General features: G+C 40.2%; 1 protein-coding gene across 3 annotated transcripts; it reads left to right on the forward strand.

Moving 5' to 3' along the window:
* Nucleotides 1–1,053: 1,053 nt before the first annotated feature.
* On the forward strand, nucleotides 1,054–20,711 carry si:dkey-19b23.10 (uncharacterized). 3 transcript variants are annotated; one of them, XM_020643627.3, is made up of 11 exons: nucleotides 1,054–1,214; nucleotides 13,319–14,724; nucleotides 14,880–15,121; nucleotides 16,395–16,597; nucleotides 16,726–16,886; nucleotides 17,065–17,168; nucleotides 17,308–17,368; nucleotides 17,936–18,024; nucleotides 18,223–18,345; nucleotides 18,759–18,859; nucleotides 18,994–20,711. In XM_020643627.3, exons 2-11 carry the CDS (start codon nucleotides 13,347–13,349, stop codon nucleotides 19,499–19,501), a joined length of 2,970 nt encoding a protein of 989 aa, XP_020499283.2. In that variant the 5' UTR covers nucleotides 1,054–1,214; nucleotides 13,319–13,346; the 3' UTR covers nucleotides 19,502–20,711. The 3 variants fall into 3 exon arrangements, with proteins under 3 accessions (XP_020499283.2, XP_029135116.2, XP_020499282.2); XM_029279283.2 differs by lacking the exon at nucleotides 1,054–1,214 and adding an exon at nucleotides 10,639–11,193; XM_020643626.3 differs by lacking the exon at nucleotides 1,054–1,214 and adding an exon at nucleotides 10,639–11,164.
* Nucleotides 20,712–22,618: the final 1,907 nt, after the last annotated feature.

Consider the following 22,618-nt stretch of genomic DNA (forward strand, 5'->3'; position numbering starts at 1 on the left):
TCTTTCTCTGTTAAGTTATCATCAGCTAATCTACAAAATGTGATGAGGAGTGACCCATCAACTAAATTTAACTTCTAGTTAGTTCCTCATCCGTTTCCTACAACTGTACAACATTTTGTGTACCATAGCCGTTAACTTATTATCAACTAAGAGGAAATTGTTACCAGTTAAACTTCACATTGAGGGCTTAGGTTTCAGGAAGTATAACAGGTCTTAAATCAGAATCAGAATCAGAATCAGAATCAGAATCGGGGTTTATTGCCAAGTACATTTACACGTACAAAGAATTTGACTTGGTGTATTGGTGCTAAACAATTAACCCAGAAGGAAATAAGGAAATAACGCAGAACTAGCAACAACTTAAATAAAACAGTAAAAGAAGCTATTACAATATTTAAAATAGAATTTAAAAATGTAAAATATAAAATATAATATAAGAGGTCTATATGACCCCTTGAAAGGTCTTCCTAATGTTTCATATTAGGAGGAGACTGAGCAGGGATGCACAGGACCCTTTGAGCAAAAACTTACTCGGACAAGAGATTGTAGATGTTTTTTAAAGTGAAAAACAAAAGTGTAAATACCTTGTTCAGAAATTGAGTGCATAATGTTTGTTGTCACTGCTCGGTCAGGAGACCTAAATGGTGTGAAAATGTACATGTGCTATGTGTATCTGGAGTTCTTAGAGTTTCATAATGTGTGTATTAACGTGTGTACGTATGTGTAAGCTCCTCTAAAAAACAAAAGACAACATTATAGAAGATGAGGGACGAGAGGAGAAAAAAAAGCCCCCACTCAAACTGAAAGTGTGCACATGTGTGCGTGTGTGTGCGTGTGCGTGTGTGTGTGTGTGCGTGTGTGTGTGTGTGTGTGCACGTGCATGTCTGTGTGTGTGTGTGTGTGTGTGTGAGATTAAAGCCACACACTAGGGTGTTTTTTCTTGTTTCCAGCATCACACACACACTTGTAACACACACACACACGCTCAGTGTCATTATGAAAAGGTGGATGAAAGACTCAAAGATCAACTGAATGCAGAGGGCGGCCGATCATCATTGGCGAAACTACATCACTCACGCTCTCTCTCTCTCTCTCTCTCTTTCTTTCAGTCTGTCTCTCTCCTCCTTCTTTCTCACACACATGTCTACCTACCAGCAGAACACACACACATCTGTTTCACTGGCACTGACACATCTGTAATGACTTCTTAACAGGTAAGAAAACATTACTCTATTTTCTTTGAAGAAATCATACAGCAGGAATTTTAGGGGAGAGATTACAACAACAACAAAAAAAAACACCTGTCCCCCTTCATTTTCCATTAAAAAACGAACATATCCAGTCAAATGTATGACGTTTTGTTGTAAGTTTCACATTAATTGCACAAGTATTTTTGAGATCGCATACGAGCATGTCAGGTCAGGTCATGTTGGTAAATTCTGGAAATGATCTTATCCAGGTCAAAAAAAAGGAGCAGATAAGTATGGCCGTTTAAGATGGATGATGTGAAAAATATGGAGCTGAAAGTAAAAAAAAAAATATTGTAGTTTGAATGATGGAGGGATGGAGTTAGGTCACTTGGATTAAAGCCTTTGAAATCATTCTAATGGAAGTGTTTGAAAAAATATGCTCCCATTGAATGTCTCCTTAGGGTGATTGTCGTCTTCACCGCTTCATGTTGCACACTTCACAACTCCACAAAGCCTTTTCCCTTGTAATATAGCAGGGTGTGCTTTAACTTTACTTGTAGCATTACAGTGTTGTTATCCACAACATGACGATGTTAACACCAAACATGCTCTTACAAGAAGAGGCTTAAAACCACAAGCTTCACCGTGTTCACTTTGTAGAGATATCACGGTTAAGTTGAAGTTACCCCCGACCCAGATAAGGTGAGAGGTATAAAGGGTTTTTGTCTTGCAAGGATCTATTAGAAAAATGCCGACTAAGTAACGCCACCTACATCAAATGTCATTTGTGGTTTAGGATGTAACAGAAGTTGAACATTTGTTTTTCTTAGTTGGCACCATGAAACTTCTTATCTTGGTTTTTTGTTTTTTGTTTTTTTTAACATTTAGTCTTTCCAAATTGAAGAAGACGAGTTTGTTTTGCTTGCTTCTATTTTTGTCCTCGTCGATTTTTGGTGACCTCCTTTGACATCTGCAGACAGAACGAGGGCAACAACCGCTTTAGTGTTGATCGCTGTGAAGAAAAAAACATCAGCAGCGTCTGTGCCAGTCGGCCTGCAGCGAAAAAAAAAAGGATTGGTGCTGAGCTTCTTATTCACAGTTAAACATGAACACCAGAACTTCTGGATCCAGAATGAACTTGAGTTGGAGTGTTCATCTTGTAATTATTTTACAGTAACAGTGTAACAGGGGCTCATGCAGTCTGTCTGGAAGTATAGATGAAATGAGGAAACGGAAGAAGCTTCTTACAGATTCAGATGCATTTCAGTGTTAAGAAGACTCCTATCTTACTGTTTATTATTACACTCAGTTATTGGGCCTCTCTTATACAATGCCTAGAAGATCTCAACACAGGCCATACTATTCAACTATTTGAATGAATCAGCACACCTAAAGCAGGTCAGGAACAGGCAGCGACAGGAAACTTTGGTCTTAGGTGTTTTAAAAAGATGTTTGTTCCTTGATACAACAATCACTAAGCTGTGCCTCAGCTTTGTTAAGTATCATTGTGGCTTTAAGTGATTTCAAGTTTTTCCACGTAGTCTGAGTTAGATTGAAATCCTCATTTCTGATTTGACATGATGTTCATGTGTTATTTTTCCTCCTTCTTCGTGTAGCGTTGTCTTTATGTTGTACCAGAGTTTTAGTGCTTAAAGCGATCCCACAACACAATGCAGCTACGCCACGCTGAAGTGTCCCTCAGCTGACAAAGTCTGAGGTGTCATCAGGCCTGGATACTCTTTTGTTGCTGGTAGATTGTTTGAAAAGTTGTTGTTTTCTCTCTTCTCAAACTTAGAAACCTGTAGCTTCTCATGCAGCCATTACACTTCTGGGGGCAAACAGTCAGGGCATGCTCATGGCCCCTGAACATGTTTTGAGTCTTCAAACTGGTTGGAGCTCCTTGATGACGGGGCAGTAAAATGAGCCGATGATGTGCATGTATCTGTTTTGTCAACCTTGCAAAGGAATTATAAAGGAATGAAACCTAAAATCTTTGATTAGAAACACAAAATCACTTGAAATGAACAAGCTGAGTCATGTCATTCGACTGCATCTGTCATCCATATGTTGCATTTAAGAACAGAGAGGGCAAATCTACGCTTTTATGCTTGCACTTATTTTTGACGCGTTTGTTTTGCTGCTATTGATTTCACTTACTTTGACGTTCTAGTGTCATTTGTGAGGGTGCGAAATCGTAACTAAGAAGTGAAAATACAAGACGTGTCTTTTCTAAATTTCTAAAACTACAACAGTACAAGAAAACAAGAGTTGCAGCAATGCAAAGGAAGGGCAAAGGTCCATAGCATGCATCATTCACGAGAACTAAAAACTGAAACGCACCAGCTTCAATGCAGGGGGACATCTCCGCACTCATTTCATTGAATGTAAATTCTCTGATAACTATCCGATCACTGCTCACCAGTTTTCAGGAACGGTGAGGTTGATCATCAGCGTAAACACACAAAATAAATCCCCCCAAAAATGAAAAGTAAAAATTATACTTGGATCAAATCATATCAATAAAGTACCAGCTTTAAACACTCTGCAGCAGCACCAAGACTAGTAGCAGTACAAAATAAAACCCTAACCCCCCCCTGTCAAAACAGAATAGATAAATACAAATAAAAAAAGGAGGAATATACAACTGGAATATAAAGGAGTGAAGTGAACTATTCAGGACAATTTAGACAGGTTGTGTGAAGTAGACGACAAGTTAAAGTGACAAGTGATGATTTAAAGTGTCTTGATTTGATTTCTGGAACAAGTTATGTGAACAGCAGTGTAGGCAAACACCTTTGATGTGAGGTGTTAGGTATAATATAGTATACGGTGCATTTAGGAGGAGGTACAAGTGATATTCAGCTATAACATAATATAGAGCAGTATGACAGTATAATAATAGTGCAGTTATAAAATAATGTAGTGTAGTATAATATAGAATAATACAGTATGTATACATGGTAGATAATATTGTGATTGTAGTGTAGCATTGAGTGTGTTCATCACACAGCCACTTTTTATTTTGTGTATAATTGTGTCTCTGTCAGCTAATGTACAGTTTATGTTGTTGTTTGTTTCTGCTTGTCATTGTGGATTTATGTACATTTGTATACGTGTGGACCACCAACCTGCAAAGAGACTACAGATAGAAACTAGCCTCAGGCTACAATCTGGCATATTTACATGTTTATGTTCGTTCATGTGCACTGTCCCTATTTTAAATAAAAAATAAAAATTGAGGTGAAGAGTTTCAACGCGTTACATTTGAAGTTTGAGTTGAATCTTCAGGTTTTATGATGGCGTCATTGAACATGAAATACATTCAAACTTCACTGGTTTTCATGGAGGAATTAGACAAGGTTAGGCAGCGGCTACACCATGAATACTCTTGTGACAGAAGAATACAAAAGTTCATATGCAACTTATATTCCTTATCAGTAAGAGAGGATAAATGAACGGGAATAGTCAGTACAAATGATCTGTGATTCATTTCATATTAAAACGCGAAAAAAAATGCTATCTTTAATTATTATTTATTGTGTTTGCACAGTACGTCAGCGGCTGGCTCTACATTTTAATTACTACACTCAATATTAGAATGTATGCATTATACAACACTAAGGTATTATGCAATGGTTTTTTCTAAGTCACAAGTACACAGTTCCTATTGCCACACAGCACATCAAGGATATATGCAACACAACAAATGATACATCATTTGATTGCTGTCATAGTCAAGCTTTAAAAGAAGACGAAACCTAAAGGAAAGGTGATGATTTCACAACAGTTTTGAGTTAAATTAAATGTTTTTATCCAAATACAAACATCCACATTACTGTTTTTAAGTTCACCCTTTGTACCCCTCTTGTCACCTGTGTTTAAAATGTTTAATGTATTCAGAATAAAGTCATTTAATCATAATTTATCATCTCAAGTGTTGGCACTTTGCAAAAAATGAAAGGGATATATTATATAATGCGCATATTCTCTATCAGCAGAGTCACTGAATGAAATAGAAACATGTTGTAGAGTTGATATTAACTTCTATATAACCCGCTCACATGTATAACATGAGGTTGAATGCCTCATAACTTCATAAGATCTTCAAATGTTACCTGAGAGGGGATTTGAAACAACAGTAAAATGCTGAATCTGAAAGCTTGGGTCAGTCTGCGCTCACTGTTAAATTCAATCCAGTGACATTAAGATTACACCTTCCACATGGCTGTCACTGTTTTTCTGGACCTCCGTAGACATGCTCTCCAAACTATGAACACATTTGACCGCCTGTATTGGCGGTTAAAGCTCGTTCATTTAGTTTCACGTTTAAACTGCTAACGCTGTAACGTCCCTCGATTTCTCGGTGGAACCACATATTTGAAAGGAACAGAAGTGTTCACGCCGTAGTGTTATTATCACTATTGATCATTTCATGAGCTTTTTTTTCATAATATATGAGGCGGGAACTGTAAACCTTCACGTGGGGAAACATTTTAAGTTTGAAAGAAGACTTGAGCAGCTTTAAGAGGAGTGTAGGATCGCGTTGTGTGCAATCAGGTTATACTGTAGGTACCAAAGTTCTGGTCAAGCTGATTTTCAGGCCCAAAGTTTTTATTTCATGAGAGGAAAAAGGGACACCCGATGCAATAAAGCAACATTTTCACCTTATCCACCTTAATATTCTTCAGTTAAAACCCTTTAAAATACCAATGAAACCTTTTTCTTCCACTCGTTCGGCATATTAAGTAGACCTCGCCTCGGTCCTGTCAACAAAGGTACCAATCTCTATGACTATGAACACAAAGCATTCTCAGACAGTCACTTCTTTTGCATTTTTTTTTCAGATATTCTTAGTTCTCTAATCAAGAAACTTTACTGACAAGACAACCTGTCTGAGAAACGATCACTTTTACCTTCTTCTTGTGTGACGAACAGTTTCACTTCTACACCTTCGTGTTAAACTTTCTAGTTTTGTCCGTCGTGCACACATACAGTATACAGCGTCAGCATGGACGATCATCATATAATGACAAGTTTACCCAAAAGAGAATGACCTTATGCAGTATTCACTTTGTCAGCACCGCAACAGCACTAGTTGTCACTTTTTTTTTGGTTATTTGGCGGTTGAATATCTCCCTCATTAACTAACTGTGTTACCGCCAGTTACGGAAAAGAAAAAAAAAAAAGTCGAGAGAAAAAAGTCCAGACACTCGTCTTTCTTTCCCCCTCCTCTGCTCCCGCAGCTTTTTCAGGTGAATTTGAGAGAAAACCAGAGAAGCGTCTCCCCCGTTCACACTCCTCCGCACTACACTTCCATCCACACATTCTTTCATTCACAGACGTTTTTTTTTTTTTTTTTTTTTTTTATTCAGCCGTTTACACGAGAAACAAATCCGCAATGTCGTCAAAATGGCTCGCATAAAGAAGGTAGGACGTGCTGAATTTAAGATACACAGACCGAAAAGTCAAAACATTCTGTGAGGAACCAATCTACGCCTTTGAACACCAGACTTAAAGCCTAACATAGGTACATAACCACGCTTTACATGAATACTCTCCTTTTGAAAACCTTCAAACAATGTCATTTTATCTCAAATTATGTTTTTTCTGGAGGATTTGATTTTCGGTCTTTTTGCCATAATTGACAGGACGGTGCTAGATTAGGAAATCAGGAGAGAGAGCGAAGTATGACATGTGGGAAGGGAGAGCCACAGGCCAGACTTGAACCTGGGCCGCCCGCTTAGAGGACTACAGCATCCGCACATCTTGACCTTCCTGCTAGGCCATCAGCGTCCCTGCAACTACATCTTAATAAAAAGTATGACAGGGCCGCAAGGTGGATCTTTAAGCGAACTCTTGTAATGTAACAAAGTTATTTTCGCGTCTTTGCACGCACAACATAAAAGAGTCAAAAACTAAGCTGTGCTGATTTGCCTTCTGGTCTCGATTTTTGAGGAATTTGAAATGTGTAGGCAGGTGGCTGCACATGTAAAGATAATTTGGAATATGTCTTCATCTTGGTGTCTTTCCATAGCGTGTTACAAATGACTCAGATATCTTTATTGGTAATGTGTTTTATATTAAAGTGTATCAAAGGAGCTGAAACATTAGCCGTAAAAAACCTCAGATTAAAAACACTTGTATGAAATGTTTAGGGAGGCCGGTTATCCATAGCAGTCTGAATGGACCTCCAGTTACATCACACATTAAAGGAACATTGGTGATATTATAATTCATGCTAAAACTGAGGTTATTGTTTTGCACAGGTTGAGTAGTTACCACATGATTATCTATAGTTCATGTTAATGCTGAGGTTTCCAGCTATGAGATATAGTCACACTGTACAAGTGACCTCAGCATTAACATGATCACCTACACACACACACACACACACACACACACACACACACACACAGACAGACACACAACTTTTGCTCTTTTTCTCCCTCCCCCTCTTTGGAACATGATAGGTTACTTTGTTAGACGATCAAAAAAACATAGATTATTTGAACGGATTGTAACCGCTGCTGTTGTTTATTTACTAGCCCGGCATTAGAAGTGCTTTTGGACACATACTAGATGCAACTTATTGATCAGCGAGCACATTCAGTTCGACATGTTTTTTCTCTCGGATTTGCTTCACAAAAATGCAATTTGTAAACTCTGTGTTTGTACGCAGATCACAGGTCATGGCCCTTAAAGTTTCACTCGTGATTGTCAATCACACAATGTTGAGAGTCCTACAGCTCTGGCACGCTCTCTCATGTTTCACTCTTTGCTTGTTTGTTCGGTGATAGCTTTTAGAATAAATTAAAGATATATCATTCCAGCTTGAAATGGTCAGATTTTGAAAATTTAAATTGTGATTATAAATGAAAAGGCTGCAAAATTTGATTACTATTTTTTCACACAATTAGTAATATGTTCACTGAAGTATTTCCTATCAATTGTTCAACTTGATATTTTAGAATAATAATATTTTATACATTTACTTTTAAAGTCAAACATGTTCGTTATGCAGCTTTACATAACGTAAGGTCATGACACCACATGATAATAACATCTGAGGACTGTGCAGGTAAAGTCGCAGATATTTGAAATATGAAGGAATCAATTGGTTTTAACTACAAAATAACAAAACTGTGTCAATAAGACAGAACCATCGTCACCAAACAAACTTAAAATTCTAGAGGTGAGCTGCATTGATGACGCAATTTTCCAAATTTCTCATCCCAACTGTACTCTGACTATATCCTCAAAGCCCCCCTCGTGAATTTCCATGAGAAGTTGGGGCAGCCCATGTGTGGAAGCAGTGACCCTCTGAGGTCGATGCAGTCCTATACGACATAACAGGATTGTGTTTACATTATCAGCTCTAAAAAATACTGTAAAATCCACTCTCTCTGTCACGGCGGCTTTCAGGTGATAAGCTCTGTGTGTTTATGCAACATCCAGGGGCTTTTATCCCACTGAGAAGATCAGTGTATATTCAGCGAATATCCAGATTCAACCCTCCTAAAATGAACGTTTTATGTATTCATTTTAGCGAATAGTGTAATTTCTGTTTGCTCACTCGGCTAAAGCGGACGCTGACCTCTTGGGTTGATCTGTTGATCAATCAGAGGATCTGTGATCTACAGTGTTTTTTTTCACCTCTCCCTGATCACTAGGACAAAGGAGAACCCATTTAGGAGGCCAAATGCCTTAGTCCTTGTTTTTTATATTTCTATTTCAACATATATCTGCAAAATGTCATATTCGATTTTAATTGTATTTTGTATTCATGGTATAATAAGTTAGGGACTTCATGTGACATTCTTTTGGGAGAGACATTCTGATTCTCCAGATGTATACAACGTGGTTGTGCATTACTCTGGTGAGATTATTACGGGACGAGACCAGGTGCTAAAAAATGAGCAGAAAAAGCCTGAGACCTCAGCGGGTTAATGACATTTCTGTCACATCACCGCTGTAAGACGATGAGATCTTCATGCAAGTTATTAATGAATCTGCTGCATAACCTTTTCTGTTGACAGCATGCTTTTTTCCACACCTTCATTTATAATATGCACTAATAATAAGTCCACTAATACGTAGCATTGATATAAAAGCAAATTGGTGCGATGACAGTGTTGGACTCTGTGGCAGCGTCTTTTAATTTAACCCTGTGTCTTCCCTCCTGAGGGACGGACATGTGTGTATTAGAAACTCAAGAAGATTTCAGGACTGTCCGAACATTTTCTGGAAAATGCATGTGTGAAAATTGCTTAAGATTACCATAAAATTGTAAAATTGTTAAAATAACATTCTTTGTAAAGCTTTTTGTCAAGTGATGTGACTTCATTTTGATGTCCCCATGACCACACATAACAAGCCCGTTAACAAAGTAGGATCCTGGTTGCAGGAGATTTGTGTTTGCGTTTGCTACATACATTTAATTTAATTTAATTCAATTCAAACCGACTTTTCCCCGTGTGTCTGTGCTTGTCTGTACGTGTGTATGTGTGTGTATGTGTGTGTCAGGTGATATGGTTCAAAGGCTTGTTGTCCTGTCAGTGGTCGTGTTTGTGGTTACATGTGTATGTGTGAGTGGGCGATGACATAACAAAGGTTGAAAGCATAATGCTAGCGTTTAAAACTTGGGTTCATATACGTCTTATGGGTGAGTGTGGAGGGTGAGTGGGTGGGTGAGTGGGTGGATGAGTGGGTGGGTGAGTGGGATGGGCTGAAGGGGGTTTAGAGGGATCCCTGAACCTCATCGTTAGACGTTATCTTCCTTCCTGTTTCATTCTCTTTCAGTTCCTGTCAGCTGACTCAGCCGGTGAATCTTGATCTGGTAAACATCTAAGCCACCGGCACACACACGCACACACACACACACACACACACACACACACACACACACACACACACACACACACGCACGCTCAACACACACACACACACACACACACACACACACACACACTTGAGGTCTGAAAGATACATGCATTTCTCACACGTACAAACACCTGTATCACATGATGCATTAAAATAACTATTAGATAAGCCAAACAGGAGCGTATAAATGAATCATTTATAATAAATGTGCATTAATGTTATTAGAAGTGTACAAATAACTGATAAAAAAACTTTTAAGATTCATTCATTTTACTCTAATTACAACAACACAACCTCAGCAGAAATGTCTTTTCAAAAAGAGGAACAACAAAAATCTACAAAAGCACAAGCGAGTCAGGAAAGGGGCACTAGAAAAGAACTTCGGTTCAAAGTAGATAGAAAGCCCGACGGATAAAAAGCGAGCAAACACCAGAAGAAAGGCAAAATATGAAAGAGAGAAAGAGAAAGAGATAAGGACAGGCGAAGAGACGAAAAGACAGACAGAGAACTAGTGGAGGAGGGGGGGGGCAGAGAGATAAAGATAGCTGAAAGGAGGGAGATCCGTCAGCATTTGTTTCCTCAGGATGTGGTTACCACGACGACGAAAAGGCAGCGAGGCAACATCACTACCCTGGTCCCCTCTGACACCTGCAAGAGTGTATATGACTGTGTGAAAGTCAGAGTGTGTGTGTGTGTGTGTGTGTTTCAGTGAGGAACTGAGTGAGTAAATGAGTGTGAGCATGTGTCTGTTTGTGAAAAGTGCGTATGTGGTCTGTGTATGATGTTAATGTGTGTGTGTGTGTGTGTGTGTGTGTGTGTGTGTGTGTGTGTGTGTGTGTGTGTGTGTGTGTGTGTGTGTGTGTGTATGTATGTGTGTGTGTTGGCCGGGTAAGAGAGACAGATAGGAAGCACAGTGCGAGAGGCAAAATCTAAACGGGGAAATTATCAGACAAGCACAAGACAGCGAAGAGTGGAAAATCATTAAAATACAGAAGAACACCATGAAGAAAATAAGAAGAACAACGACCGGGACTCGAAAACATGAACACCACAAGACGAATATATGCAAAAAGGAAATTAAGCGCCGAGGACTGGTAAAAAAAACCCAAAAAACATCTACCGTGTAATTCTCTTTTCATCTTATCTTCCTTCGTTCTTCGTTCTCTCCCTCTGACTCACTCATTGTCCTATTTAGAGCAGAATGTGGTTTCAAGTTAGAAACAAAAACCAACTGAGACGTAGTGACACAACATAGCCTTTGTGTGTACAAAGTGATTTTACAAAAAGACGCTGTAAAAACTTGTTCAAGGAGATGAAGATAAAGTAAACGGTTATGCCGCCTCTACTCGTGATTTTACAGCGATAACGTACGAAAGTTAGCTTCTCATTAGCTTCTTTTCCGTCTGTATAGTTCCCTTCGGGTTTACCTCGAACCCCGTATCTGAACTCAACTACAACAAACAACCTGTCTATGGGTAACAAATAGCCACCACTTAAATGAAGCATTCTTAGCATAAATCCTCAAGAGAAATTTTATTGGAACAACCTTTTGAATAAAAATGGCGCAATAGCGAACGACTGACTAGTCCAAGTAGTCCAAGTAAGCAACGATAGCAATTAACATAAATATGGATTTGGACATTCAATCAATTTATCACTGGAAATATTTAATATTACTAAATCACTTGTTGTATTTTAAAAGCAGAAAAGTACAGGGATTGATATTCTGAGACTTGTAAAGAGAGAAACAAAAAAACATATTCCATAGATCAGAGGTGTATCCAACTTTTTTGTCTGGGTTTGCCCAACTGGGGGGATCGACCATGCAGGGTTGGCATTCGTGTGCACACACATATATTAATTTATCCTTTCTATCGGCACGTATTGCATCTACTTTAAAGAAACAAAAGAAAGCAGCAACATATAAATCATCTTAGATTAAATCTTAAGGACTCAAAAAGAAGATGTTTGTCCAAAGTTACAATTTAAAGTACTTACAGAAATTCTGTTTTGGTACTGAAACATTGCTAGTCAGTTCACTGAAGGTAAGACAGTTTGCTTTTACATTTTTATGGACTCATTTCCTTCCATACGCACCTGCCTCAGGAAGTACTTGTGCTAAGTTTTTGAATACAACTAAAAAGTCTAGACAATGTATGCGTATATGCTCGAAGTATAGAAAAGTATTAGCAGTGTGTTGCAACACAATGCAGAATAGTTGATATTAACACAAGACCGGCCTCTGACAAACAGATAGCCAATCATACCTTTATTAGGATTTTTGGGTGGCACCTGAGGAGCCCATTGGTTTTTCAAGGGGGGGCCCATGCCACCCTTGGACACACCCCTGCAAAAGATATAGGTAGCCAACTTCTTCTATAGCTGTGACAGCAGAAACTACAGACTATGTGTAGAGCACAAAAATGTATAAATAGCATAGCCCTCGGATTTAAACCATAGGTTTCAAGGGCTGTTCAAACTTTGGAAAATACTTTGAGGGCCTAACAAATTACTGAACACATCATAGTTGAGTTGAGCATGCATGCCACAGTTTTAATTTCACTTCAAATGATTTCACATTTGAAAGCAGGAAGCTGGGACTTTGCAGCTCGACGTTCAGCTCTGAAAGGTACTTGGTAACGTCCACCATGAAGGACAAATCACACTGCCACTTGCTAACACCTAGTTCCACAACGCTTTCCCCCCTCGGTCTCTATGAAGTGATCTTCGTTCAATTTGTAAAACTGGGTGGGCATATGTGTGATCTCCTTACTCAGATTCCCCTTGTAGCTCTTTGAACTGGCCGCTGTTAAGCCCTCTGTTTTTGTTGAAGCTCATGATGGAAACGACAGTTGTCACAACATTGTGTTGTTCAGGAAACGTGCACACAGACTCTTTATGTATGATACATACTAAATAACTTGGTTCAAGACTGAGACAACTGATTTCTTCTTTGACTAGTGCAATAAAACTTAACTGCTGGCCAACCATAGCTGTTGCTATGTCTGATGCAAGAACTGCCATTTGTACTCGCAAGTTATTACACTGAGCATGTTTGGAGCTGTATTGGCGCTCGTAATTGGCTTTTTTCATCACTGCCAATGTGTCCCCACAAACCAGTCACACTGAAGTCACAAATAGTTTGTTCATTTCACATGATAAGTGCGACAAAATGTGGTATAACAACCTACTGCTGAAGGTTAACTTTTGTAAATTCATCCTTATAATATTTTCTCTGTCTCCTTTAGGCCTTCTAGCTTTACCTTGCTAGCTATCATGGATGACCATTCCGCCACCCAATCCTTCCACAACCACAACCACAACCACAACCACCACCAAACACAGTTACCCTCCTTTCACCTCGCCTTGCCCAGCCTCCAGAGCATTGAAGTGGGATATCTGTCCTCTCGGCATGCCCTGGATCCTCTGAGGCAATATGGAGGTAGAGAAGAGGATTCCAAAACCTCCTTCAACGCCTATCCCAACGAAAGGAGGGGTAGCAGTGGAGATGGCAGAGGCTTGCTGAATGCAAGTGGTGGCAGTTTGGATGTAAACTCGGGAGGCCATTTTGATGGAGAAAACGTTCGAGGCGGCAAGTTCAGTGACACTTTGTTTGGCGTTTGCAAAAAAGAGGAGGTTTGGGAGGATGGGGAGAGTTGTGAAAGCGCTGCAGACCATTTTAACAGTGACGGAGGTTGCTACAATCACACAAACAACTTTTTCTACACTTCAAATTGTGGCAGTGAAGTCAACAAAGTAAACTATAATAATTGTGTCGACGCTAGCTATGAAGCTAAACGGGAAACAGTTCACAGCAGTGAGGCTAACGTTAGCCACCCTTTTAGACAAACAGCTTCCTACATCAAGAGTGAACCAGGGATATGTAGTGATGACCGTGTAAATTACTGTAGGACTGATTCGAGAGTTAGTGATAATTATTTAGGAAGAGAGGAGGATTTTGGGTCCAGCTGTGGCTCAGGTGAGGATCAGCAACAACTAGCAGAGGTTGAGGGAGCCTGGCCGAGTGTCTCCCCCTTCAGTCAGACCGAAGAAGGCCGGTGGAGAGGAACAGAAGCCACCTCCTCAGGATGCCCATCCCAAAGATCACCTTTAGGAATCATGAGTGGGATGCACACTCAGAAACTGGACTCTTTCTCTGAAGCTTTCCTCTCCCAACGAAGGATGAGGTTCCCCAAGATTCCCATTGGGGATTCCTCTCAACAGATCTGGGGTTTTGGAGACCGGGGAGATGAAAAACACAGCTTTGCTTTTGATTCAGACTCCTACCTGCCTCCCTCCTCTTCTTCATCACCCGCTCACCCCACTCTTCCATCCTTTCCCTCTCCTCCCACATCTTCTCACCTCATGTCTTCAGTTCTTAGCCCGCCTCCAACACCTCTACCTGCTTCTTCCAATTCCCCTTCAAAAATGGACTCTCCCATTGCATCTGGGGGCTATGGACATTCATTGCCTCAGGGGGGAGAACCAATTGGTGCACTCCAGTTTTTTGCCTCCCACCTTCAGTGTTTCCCATCTGTCCATACTGCTGGGAAGTTATGGAAGTTTCCACTGCCGTCGCATTGCTTTCCACAGTCATCAGGAGACAACAGCAACATGACATATTCTCATGCAAGAGACTATGGCAACATTACAGGTTAGCTATATAGTGTGTTTCTTAAAATAAAAGATTAACAGATTTTTGTTTGGTCTGACTGACTGCATTTAATACTGAGCATTGCCAACATAATTACAAAACCGTAACATGCCTTTTTTTCTACCATTTTTGTCCTCCTCTTCTAATTCTTTCAGTCTCGCACAGCATCCCTCCTTATCCACAATCGTCATTCCACACTTCCTCTACGGACCAGCCATCATTTACCCCGATCAGAACCCTCCGTCCACCTAACACTGCATCCCTCCATTCGTCCCCTCATCTTTCCTCTCATCCATCTCATCTTTCCAGTCAACATTATGAGGCAGCAGAAAAGACCACACATCACATGATGACCCAGCAAGTAAAAAATGGGCTCATCATTCTGAACCAATCACAGGTACAGTCTGGTGGTTCCTCTACTTTATACCACAAGAAGCAATTTTAGCTGACATTTGAGGAAATAAGGTTGCATATTTCCTCTTTCTGAGTTCATGAGTAATTAAGTATTTCTAGAGTTCTCACATTTTTAGCATAGACTGTATAAAACACTGATGTAGTCATAAGTGATTTCAACCTTAGGTTTCTAAAGAAGCGCGGTTAAACCAAAGATGTTGGTCGCCATATTGGAAATCCTGACTCTACCTAACTTTTTTCAATCTAGTAGCAGGTAAAGAGGTGAATTGAGACGGTACTTTAGCCTCTTGGCAAACAGCTACAATGTGCCCACCTGTCAGTCGAATCATCCAAGACCCTTATTTTGCTTTAATATGCAAAAATCTAAAAATAATCAAATAAAACAAAACATATCAGTTTTTACCAATGGAGATGAACTATATAGACCAACATTTTTTATTTTCTACCAAGCTGTAGAGATGTTTATTTCTGCAGTAAAAATGGACATTTAAACATGGGCGTTCCTTGGCTTTGGAGTGAGCCTCAAGTTGACAATCAAGGAACTGCAGTTTTTAGTACTTTTGCTTTGGCTTCATTTTTCCACACCAGGATTTGACACTTGGTTGTGCGCACACATTTATAATACACCTTTAATTGATGCATAGCCCTTGCTAACATGCATAATATTGTTAAACCATACGATTTTTTAAAGATTATTTGTCATTTCGCTAATTTTTAGTGGTTACAACGTAGACTAACTTTTGTTTCTACAAACACCTAAGTAAAGGCTAAATATGTTTATCCAAAATAAAATAAAATGAAAATATTAAAACAAGCCACATTGTCGCAGTGGCGTTGCCAGGATGGCACACTGACGTCACTCCTCCGTCAACAAAGCCCATGACACTGGGACGTGAGGAGGCAACACTCGCTATAGCTGAGATAAACAGAAGCAGTGGGTGTACACATATCTGTTGTTTGTCAAGAAATCACGTCAGCTCAAACTACATATCTGCTTCACAAACCACAGTCTGAGTCTGGGGTTTTATTTTTAAACACGTTGAGTGGGCTTATTATGTATATGACACAGATTTGGAGATTGCGATTTACCCTTGATAGACCAAAGCTAAATATGTCATGGACCTATACAGTATGTGTTCTAGTAAAGTAAAGAAGTAATGGGTAAATGGAAAATAACTTGTTTTTTCAGATGCCTGTGCAGAGGTTTCCAAACTGCAAAAGCGTTTTACATCAAAATGGCTTTCATGTGTTTACAGAAACAAGCCTCCAAGGCATACTCTGGAACTCCGTTTCCCAGTATCCTTCACTCCACAAGGGATCAGATAAGGGGTCACTACACTCCACGACCCCTGCTCAATCCTGCACGCAGAGGGAAGGGGCTCTACTCCTGCCAGTCGTCTCTCCATCACAGAGAGCAGGAAGCGGCAGCAGATGAGAAGGATGAGTGTGCTGTTTTTCCGTAAGTACAAGACTGAGATAAATAATTGCTCGGGTCTCATTTCAAAATGACATTCTTATGAATAGTCTTGAGCAGGTCCAACTTCACTTCACATACTGCTTAAACAGTAGGTATTACCTTCTTTCCAGGTATGTCAACGTGGGTCGTGATTTCCAGGCAGAGCTCCCTCCATGTTTTGTAGATGGCAAAGGGTCAGAGGTGTGGTCAGCAGAGGAGGAATCCCTCAGGGAACAGCTGCTCTGGAAACCATGGGGCAAGCTGGATGCCAGTACTGACACACAAGACCAAGGTACATTTAATGCTCAGCATCTTCAAAAACCTTTTGAGTATAATTAGCACATAAGGTGCCATTGAATGCTCATGCTTCAGCTGAGCACTACAAGCAAATGACAAGGTCAAGCTACCTTATCTGACAGAAGATGTGTGAATTATTTTAACTGTTATGTTTTGTGTGTTTACATTTACAGTGGAGAAGCTGTTGTCCATGTGCAGTTCTAGCTGCTTACCAGGAGGGGGCAGCAACACAGAGCTGGCGCTGCACTGTCTGCACTACTGTCAGGGGGACATAAAGGTAAGAAGTGAACAGGAGTATTCAATGCTTTCTTTCTTTCTCTCTTTCTTCCCTCCATACATCACGGCTTACTTTCATGCATCATGACTCGTGCTCTTTGTTTCTTTCACCATTGCATGCCTCATCATCTTCTGCACAGGCCACAATGGAGATGCTGCTGTTCTCACAGCCGTTACCTACAGGAGACTACCACTACTCTGGTAACCTTTTTATTTTCTACCTCAGTGGAGAATGTTAGGAATAAAATATTTAAAGCAAGCACAGTTTGGTGTTTGTCGACAACAGCCAATAGCTGAATGCATGTCAGCATATGAGTCAGCAAAGGAGTACATTCCTTCTGTCTGTACAATAGTAGCCTTTGTTGAAGCCTAAACCTCCATCCACTTTCATCACATGCCCCCCCACACCCCCAATCTCTCTCTCGCTCTCTCTCACACAAACACCCTGCCTCTCAGTTTCTTTTGCCACCTTGTGTAATCAAATCCACCAAAAACCATGTGAAGTACAGAGTATACAATGTTCTGTCCTATATAAAAGTGGGGTGTATTTCTGGATACTTTTCTACAGTCTTGGTCCCTGGCATGTAGCAGAAACATCTCCTGTGTTCTTAAACGTATGCGGCTGAGTTGCTGCTTGACTTTACACATTACATTACAGGGTTGCATGACGTGGCATTGCACCAAGCTGTGCATTGCGGGACTCATTGGTGTTGTTGTTTTTGTTTGTTTTTTGCCATCTGATTGTCCTCCTCTCTCTCTGTACTGTAGGTAGTGATTTGTGGTCGGATAGCGAAAAAAAACGTTTCAGTGCAGCGCTGGAAACCTATGGAAAAGACTTCTCGCTCATACAGAAACTGGTACAGAAACTTTTATTCATGCATGGTTTGTTATTTGCGCTGCATTCTTTAGAGATTTGCGTCTCCATGTTTTCTCTTTCTAATCGGGGTTTAGCCAAAGCCCCAAGTTCTCGAAAATCTATGTACTGCTATTGCATCAGAACTATTTCTGCAGCTCTACAATGGTGTGTGTGTGTGTGTGTGTGTGCACATGTGCAGGTGAGGACTAAAACCACATTCCAGTGTGTTGAATTTTACTACCTAAGCAAGAAGCTCCTGGACAAGCAGAAGAAACTGAAGGCAGAGGCGAGCAGAGATGGAGAAATGGAGCAGCAAAAAAGCGTAAGGAACAATTGAAAAAGCAGCTTATAAATCTGTTTCAAATCTTTGTCCAGCTGTTCCAGCTGAACAAAGAACTTTGGCACCCCAGTGACGTTTGTTTAACTTTGTGTTATACTATCAGGACGTTCCTTTAGTTCTCATCCTCGTTTTATCGTTCTCTTCCTGTTGTTGACCTTGTCCAGTGGGAAGCTGACTTTCCCATGATGCTCTGTGTGCTCCATGACGTCAGATTATAGAACTGAAACAAATTTAACGGAAAATAAGAAAGTTTTGCCTTGAAGAATACAAAGTACCTGGGGTATCCGTGCAGTCATCTGTAATGAGTTAAATGCATTAGATGTTTATCTGGTGTGGAATGCAGCTTAACAAGTCAGTCACAGCAAAGCAGCTTACAATTGGTTCCGTTTTCATAGGTAACGCCCATCTGTCGGCCAGTGGACAGACAGTATGGTCTTCAGGAGGCGGCTCCTGTGCCCTCATTGGCTAATTTCTTCCCCTGCAAGCTGTGTGGCAAGTGAGTACAGCCAGTCACACAGGATGATGCTCTAAAACAAATTGTGTTTTGACTTCAGGCAAGACAACAGATGGTTTAGATTTTTCTAGTCCTTTTTTTTAAACTCCAGTCTTTCTCCTTCCTGTTTCCTCAAGAATGTTCTATAAAATCAAGTCTCGCAATGCGCACATGAAGATCCACCGCCAGCCTCAGGAGGACTGGACCGACAGGCGGCTTCAGCAACAGATCCTCACCCAGCGTCTGATTCTGAGTAGTCCCAACAACTTCATTGCCACCCCGGGCAGTGCTCTGCAGCAGCCCCAGCCGCCATGTCTGACCGTTGCCTCCTCTATCCCACCTGGAACACCAAACAACATCAACAACGCAGACAATGTCCTTAACTCTATATCAAACAGGAACGCCAGTGTCTCAGATCAAAGCACCGCGGTGACTTACAGCAACATCTCTGATGCAAACTCTCATGTTAGCAATCATTTTCAAGAAGCAAATCAAGAAGAGTCCACCTCTGTCTTACCTTTCCATCAGTCATGGGGCTCATTTGGACATGGCACTAGCCAAGCTACCTTTTACTACAACACAGAAGGGAAAGAGGACGTGGGAGATGGGACAGTGGAGGTAAAAGAGGGGATCAACTGGCAGTAGTGTCTGACTTTCCATGAGCATTACTGCCACTGAGGTTACAGACTTAACAATTCAACTCAAACTAAGTTTAATTCAAACTTCTGTGTTTTTTACAAACTTATTTTTGGAAAACATCGGGGTTTTTTTAAATTAAATTTAAAGATTTTTTCTGTTATTGTTTATTTCATTTGTTGTATATTTAATTGTTTTTGTGCATGCAACATTTGGATCATTTTTTAGTCTTTGGAATGAGCCAGGCAAGTTGCTTCTTCTTCGTTTTCTGTCTGTGTGCTAAGCTAAGCTAACTGTACACCAGGCTGTGGCAGTAGGCATGAGCGTGGTTTCCATTCTCTCGTCAAACGAGGACAAACGTGTGTATTTTCACAAACATGAATTGTGTAAATCAGGAATTACACAAGCAGATACACATCTGTACAGACAGAGACACACTCAGTCTAATGGAACAGTTTGATATAACAACATGATGGGCTAATATTGACCTTTGAGGACCATCGCCTCAGTTCTTGTGCGCCAAAAAACTGACCTGTTGATGGTTAACTACAGTGACTCTCTCTCTCTATTTGTGTGTGTGTGTGTGTGTATGTGAAAGATGGGTCCTATATCAATCATTAAAACATTAATATATAAGGAAAATTAAAGTATTTCTAAAAGAAAAAAAAAGATACCCTTTGTGTAAATTTCGGTATTTTAGCTGTTTTTATTCTGAATTCACAGAATACCTGATGAGATCAATTATTTACGTATCTGTCTGGGGCTAAGGTTCATTCTCATGGCGGGTGAGTATTCTTTGGTCCCATATCTTCACGGGTGTTTCTGCCACCATAACAGTGATAACAGTATTTGTAAAGGTCTGTATATGGCATGGATTTCTGCCCATGTTTATATTATGGACTAAATGTCCTTCAAGGTGTCCTTGTTGAAGACACATATGTCTTTGAGTCAGCAGGTTCTGGGCTCGATGGATGTATGAATATGTGCTTGATTTGCTACATATATGTATCTGCGCGCAGGTATGTTTTTTTTAGTATGAATAAAATATTTGTCCCTTATAAAAGTCTGCAAAAGCCTTTAAACTGGTTCCTGTCTGGGGCTGAAGTCCAACCTGTCTAGCACACATTACCTGCCCTATTTTATCTGTCTGACGACTGTTTTTCTTCACCTTATGTTAAGAGCAGGAGCTCTTTCTTATGAATAAACATTCTAAAGCGGTGTGGGATTTGTCCTCATCATTATTGTTGTAGGCCAGAGCCATGACAGGCATTAAAACTGTTTGCGATCAGCATTTAACAAAGTCAAATGGGCTTTTAGAGGGTCGACATTTGATTAGGTTCGACAGGTGGATAGTTGTGTGTGGCTGCAGATTGTGTTCTCTATTGTTATGCATTGACAATGTGGGAATCAGAACAGCAGTCAATCTCGTGCAGAGATGGGAGAGAGAGAGAGAGAGAGCAAAAGCATGTAGAAAAAGGGGGAGAGGGAGACTAGACCAATAGGGTGAAGGAAGGGGGGGGGGGACTGAGGAGAGAATAAACAGAGGAGTCAAAGCAGTGGCCTCATGTATTCAAGGGGAACTCTTTGCCAGTTAACTGAGCTCATGTGCCAACCCCGGCCCATCCAACTTTCACTTGTTTGCCATAGCAGTGGTGATAAACAAAAGCAACAATTTCAATCATGTGGTATGGTGACAAGTGTCAGTTACAATTAACCAAAGGTAAAAAATGAAGTTATATATAAAGCATACAGAACTGTTACTTTATTAATCATATCCTATTAATAGGGGGGCCTTTACACACTTTATTACTTCACAGCTGAACACTGTACATTTTCCCATAATTACTATCTCATTACATTTAACAGGAAAACAACAGGTGTGACAAATACAATTAACGAGGGCCGAGTTTCATTAAACCTGCATTTATGAATGTTTTTGTCTTTTGGAAGAAGAGGAAGCTGCTGACACAGAGACGATCTCACGCCTTCCAGAAAGCTCAAACTACAGTAAAACGAACCAGCACGTACAACAGCAGAGACAAGCTCACAAAGCTTCAAGTCCGACTTTGTAAAAAAAGGAAGAGAAAGTACTTTAATATGACTTAAATTGACTTTAACACATGACCTGATAATAAAGATTACTCCCTTTTTTTTCCACGTTTATAGGGCTTGTAAAGCAAAAATCCCTCACTACTCTTCGTCCACTAAAGAAGAAATGTTAAGTTGTTAGAACTTGTTTCGCACTCTTTGGGAACAGGTGATAAAATCTCAAGGTTTTATGGCTTACAAGATACTGTACATGTGGGTTGTGTGCTGTCATTGACACAGTTAAAGGTTGGAATCTGTTATATAATCGTTGGCGCAGCCTTCACATTATTATTATATTTAAACTGGAACATTTATTCTCTCTCCCTCAGCTGCTAAAAACTTGTTATTAAATTAAGGCAATACAACTCTTTATGAGAGGATGCCATAAACAGCTGCTAAAATCTGAGTAGCCCCTACAGAGCTTTTCCCAGACTCATGTACATTCCAGGTAATGCCCGTACAAAGATGTAATCACAGGCTTGCTTTAACCACAGAGAACATACAGATCTTTTCCAATCAAGAACAGAATTTGCATGCTAAAAACCATATATCAAATATATACTGCTCCCTTAGGAGAGCAAAAGGTCACTGAATGATCAATATTTAACCCTGCCAAACCCGCTCTGTAATATCTGTGCACTCTTTTGAGTACACACAGTGACAACAACAGAACCTACACTGAGAGTCTGTAACACAGTGAAGGAGCCTCATAAAAATTCTTTTGGCTCGTTCCAATGTGGCATAGCTACTCCTGCACTTGTGATGCAACACTTTGGCACGCTGTCACTGGCCCACTTCTGAGCTCTGACTCTCGCTGCTGCAGAAGGAGCTGCGTGAGAGACTTTGAGAGGATGGTGTTAATCACAACCTTTAAAAGACGAAGAGACAATAAGTGTCAGACAGATAAGGAGAGAGCAGTATGTTTTAAGTTAAAAAAATCTGAGTGTATTCGGAAAAGTAGGTCAAAAATAAAGACACGTTTTTGGCTATTTCAATCGCTCCAGAAGTCCAAATGCGATTCTAATTTTTTGGGTCTCC

This window comes from Labrus bergylta, chromosome 22 (genome assembly GCF_963930695.1).
Source record: "Labrus bergylta chromosome 22, fLabBer1.1, whole genome shotgun sequence".
NCBI classification, from domain to species: Eukaryota; Metazoa; Chordata; class Actinopteri; order Labriformes; family Labridae; genus Labrus; species Labrus bergylta.

Excerpts from the sequence above, each read along its gene's own strand:
- si:dkey-19b23.10 (XM_029279283.2), top strand. The coding sequence starts at position 11,072 with ATGAAGAAAATAAGAAGAACAACGACCGGGACTCGAAAACATGAACAC. Across the intron at positions 16,598-16,725 it reads GATGAGTGTGCTGTTTTTCC|GTATGTCAACGTGGGTCGTG; the intron begins GTAAGTACAAGA and ends CCTTCTTTCCAG. Across the intron at positions 17,369-17,935 it reads AGGAGACTACCACTACTCTG|GTAGTGATTTGTGGTCGGAT; the intron begins GTAACCTTTTTA and ends TCTGTACTGTAG.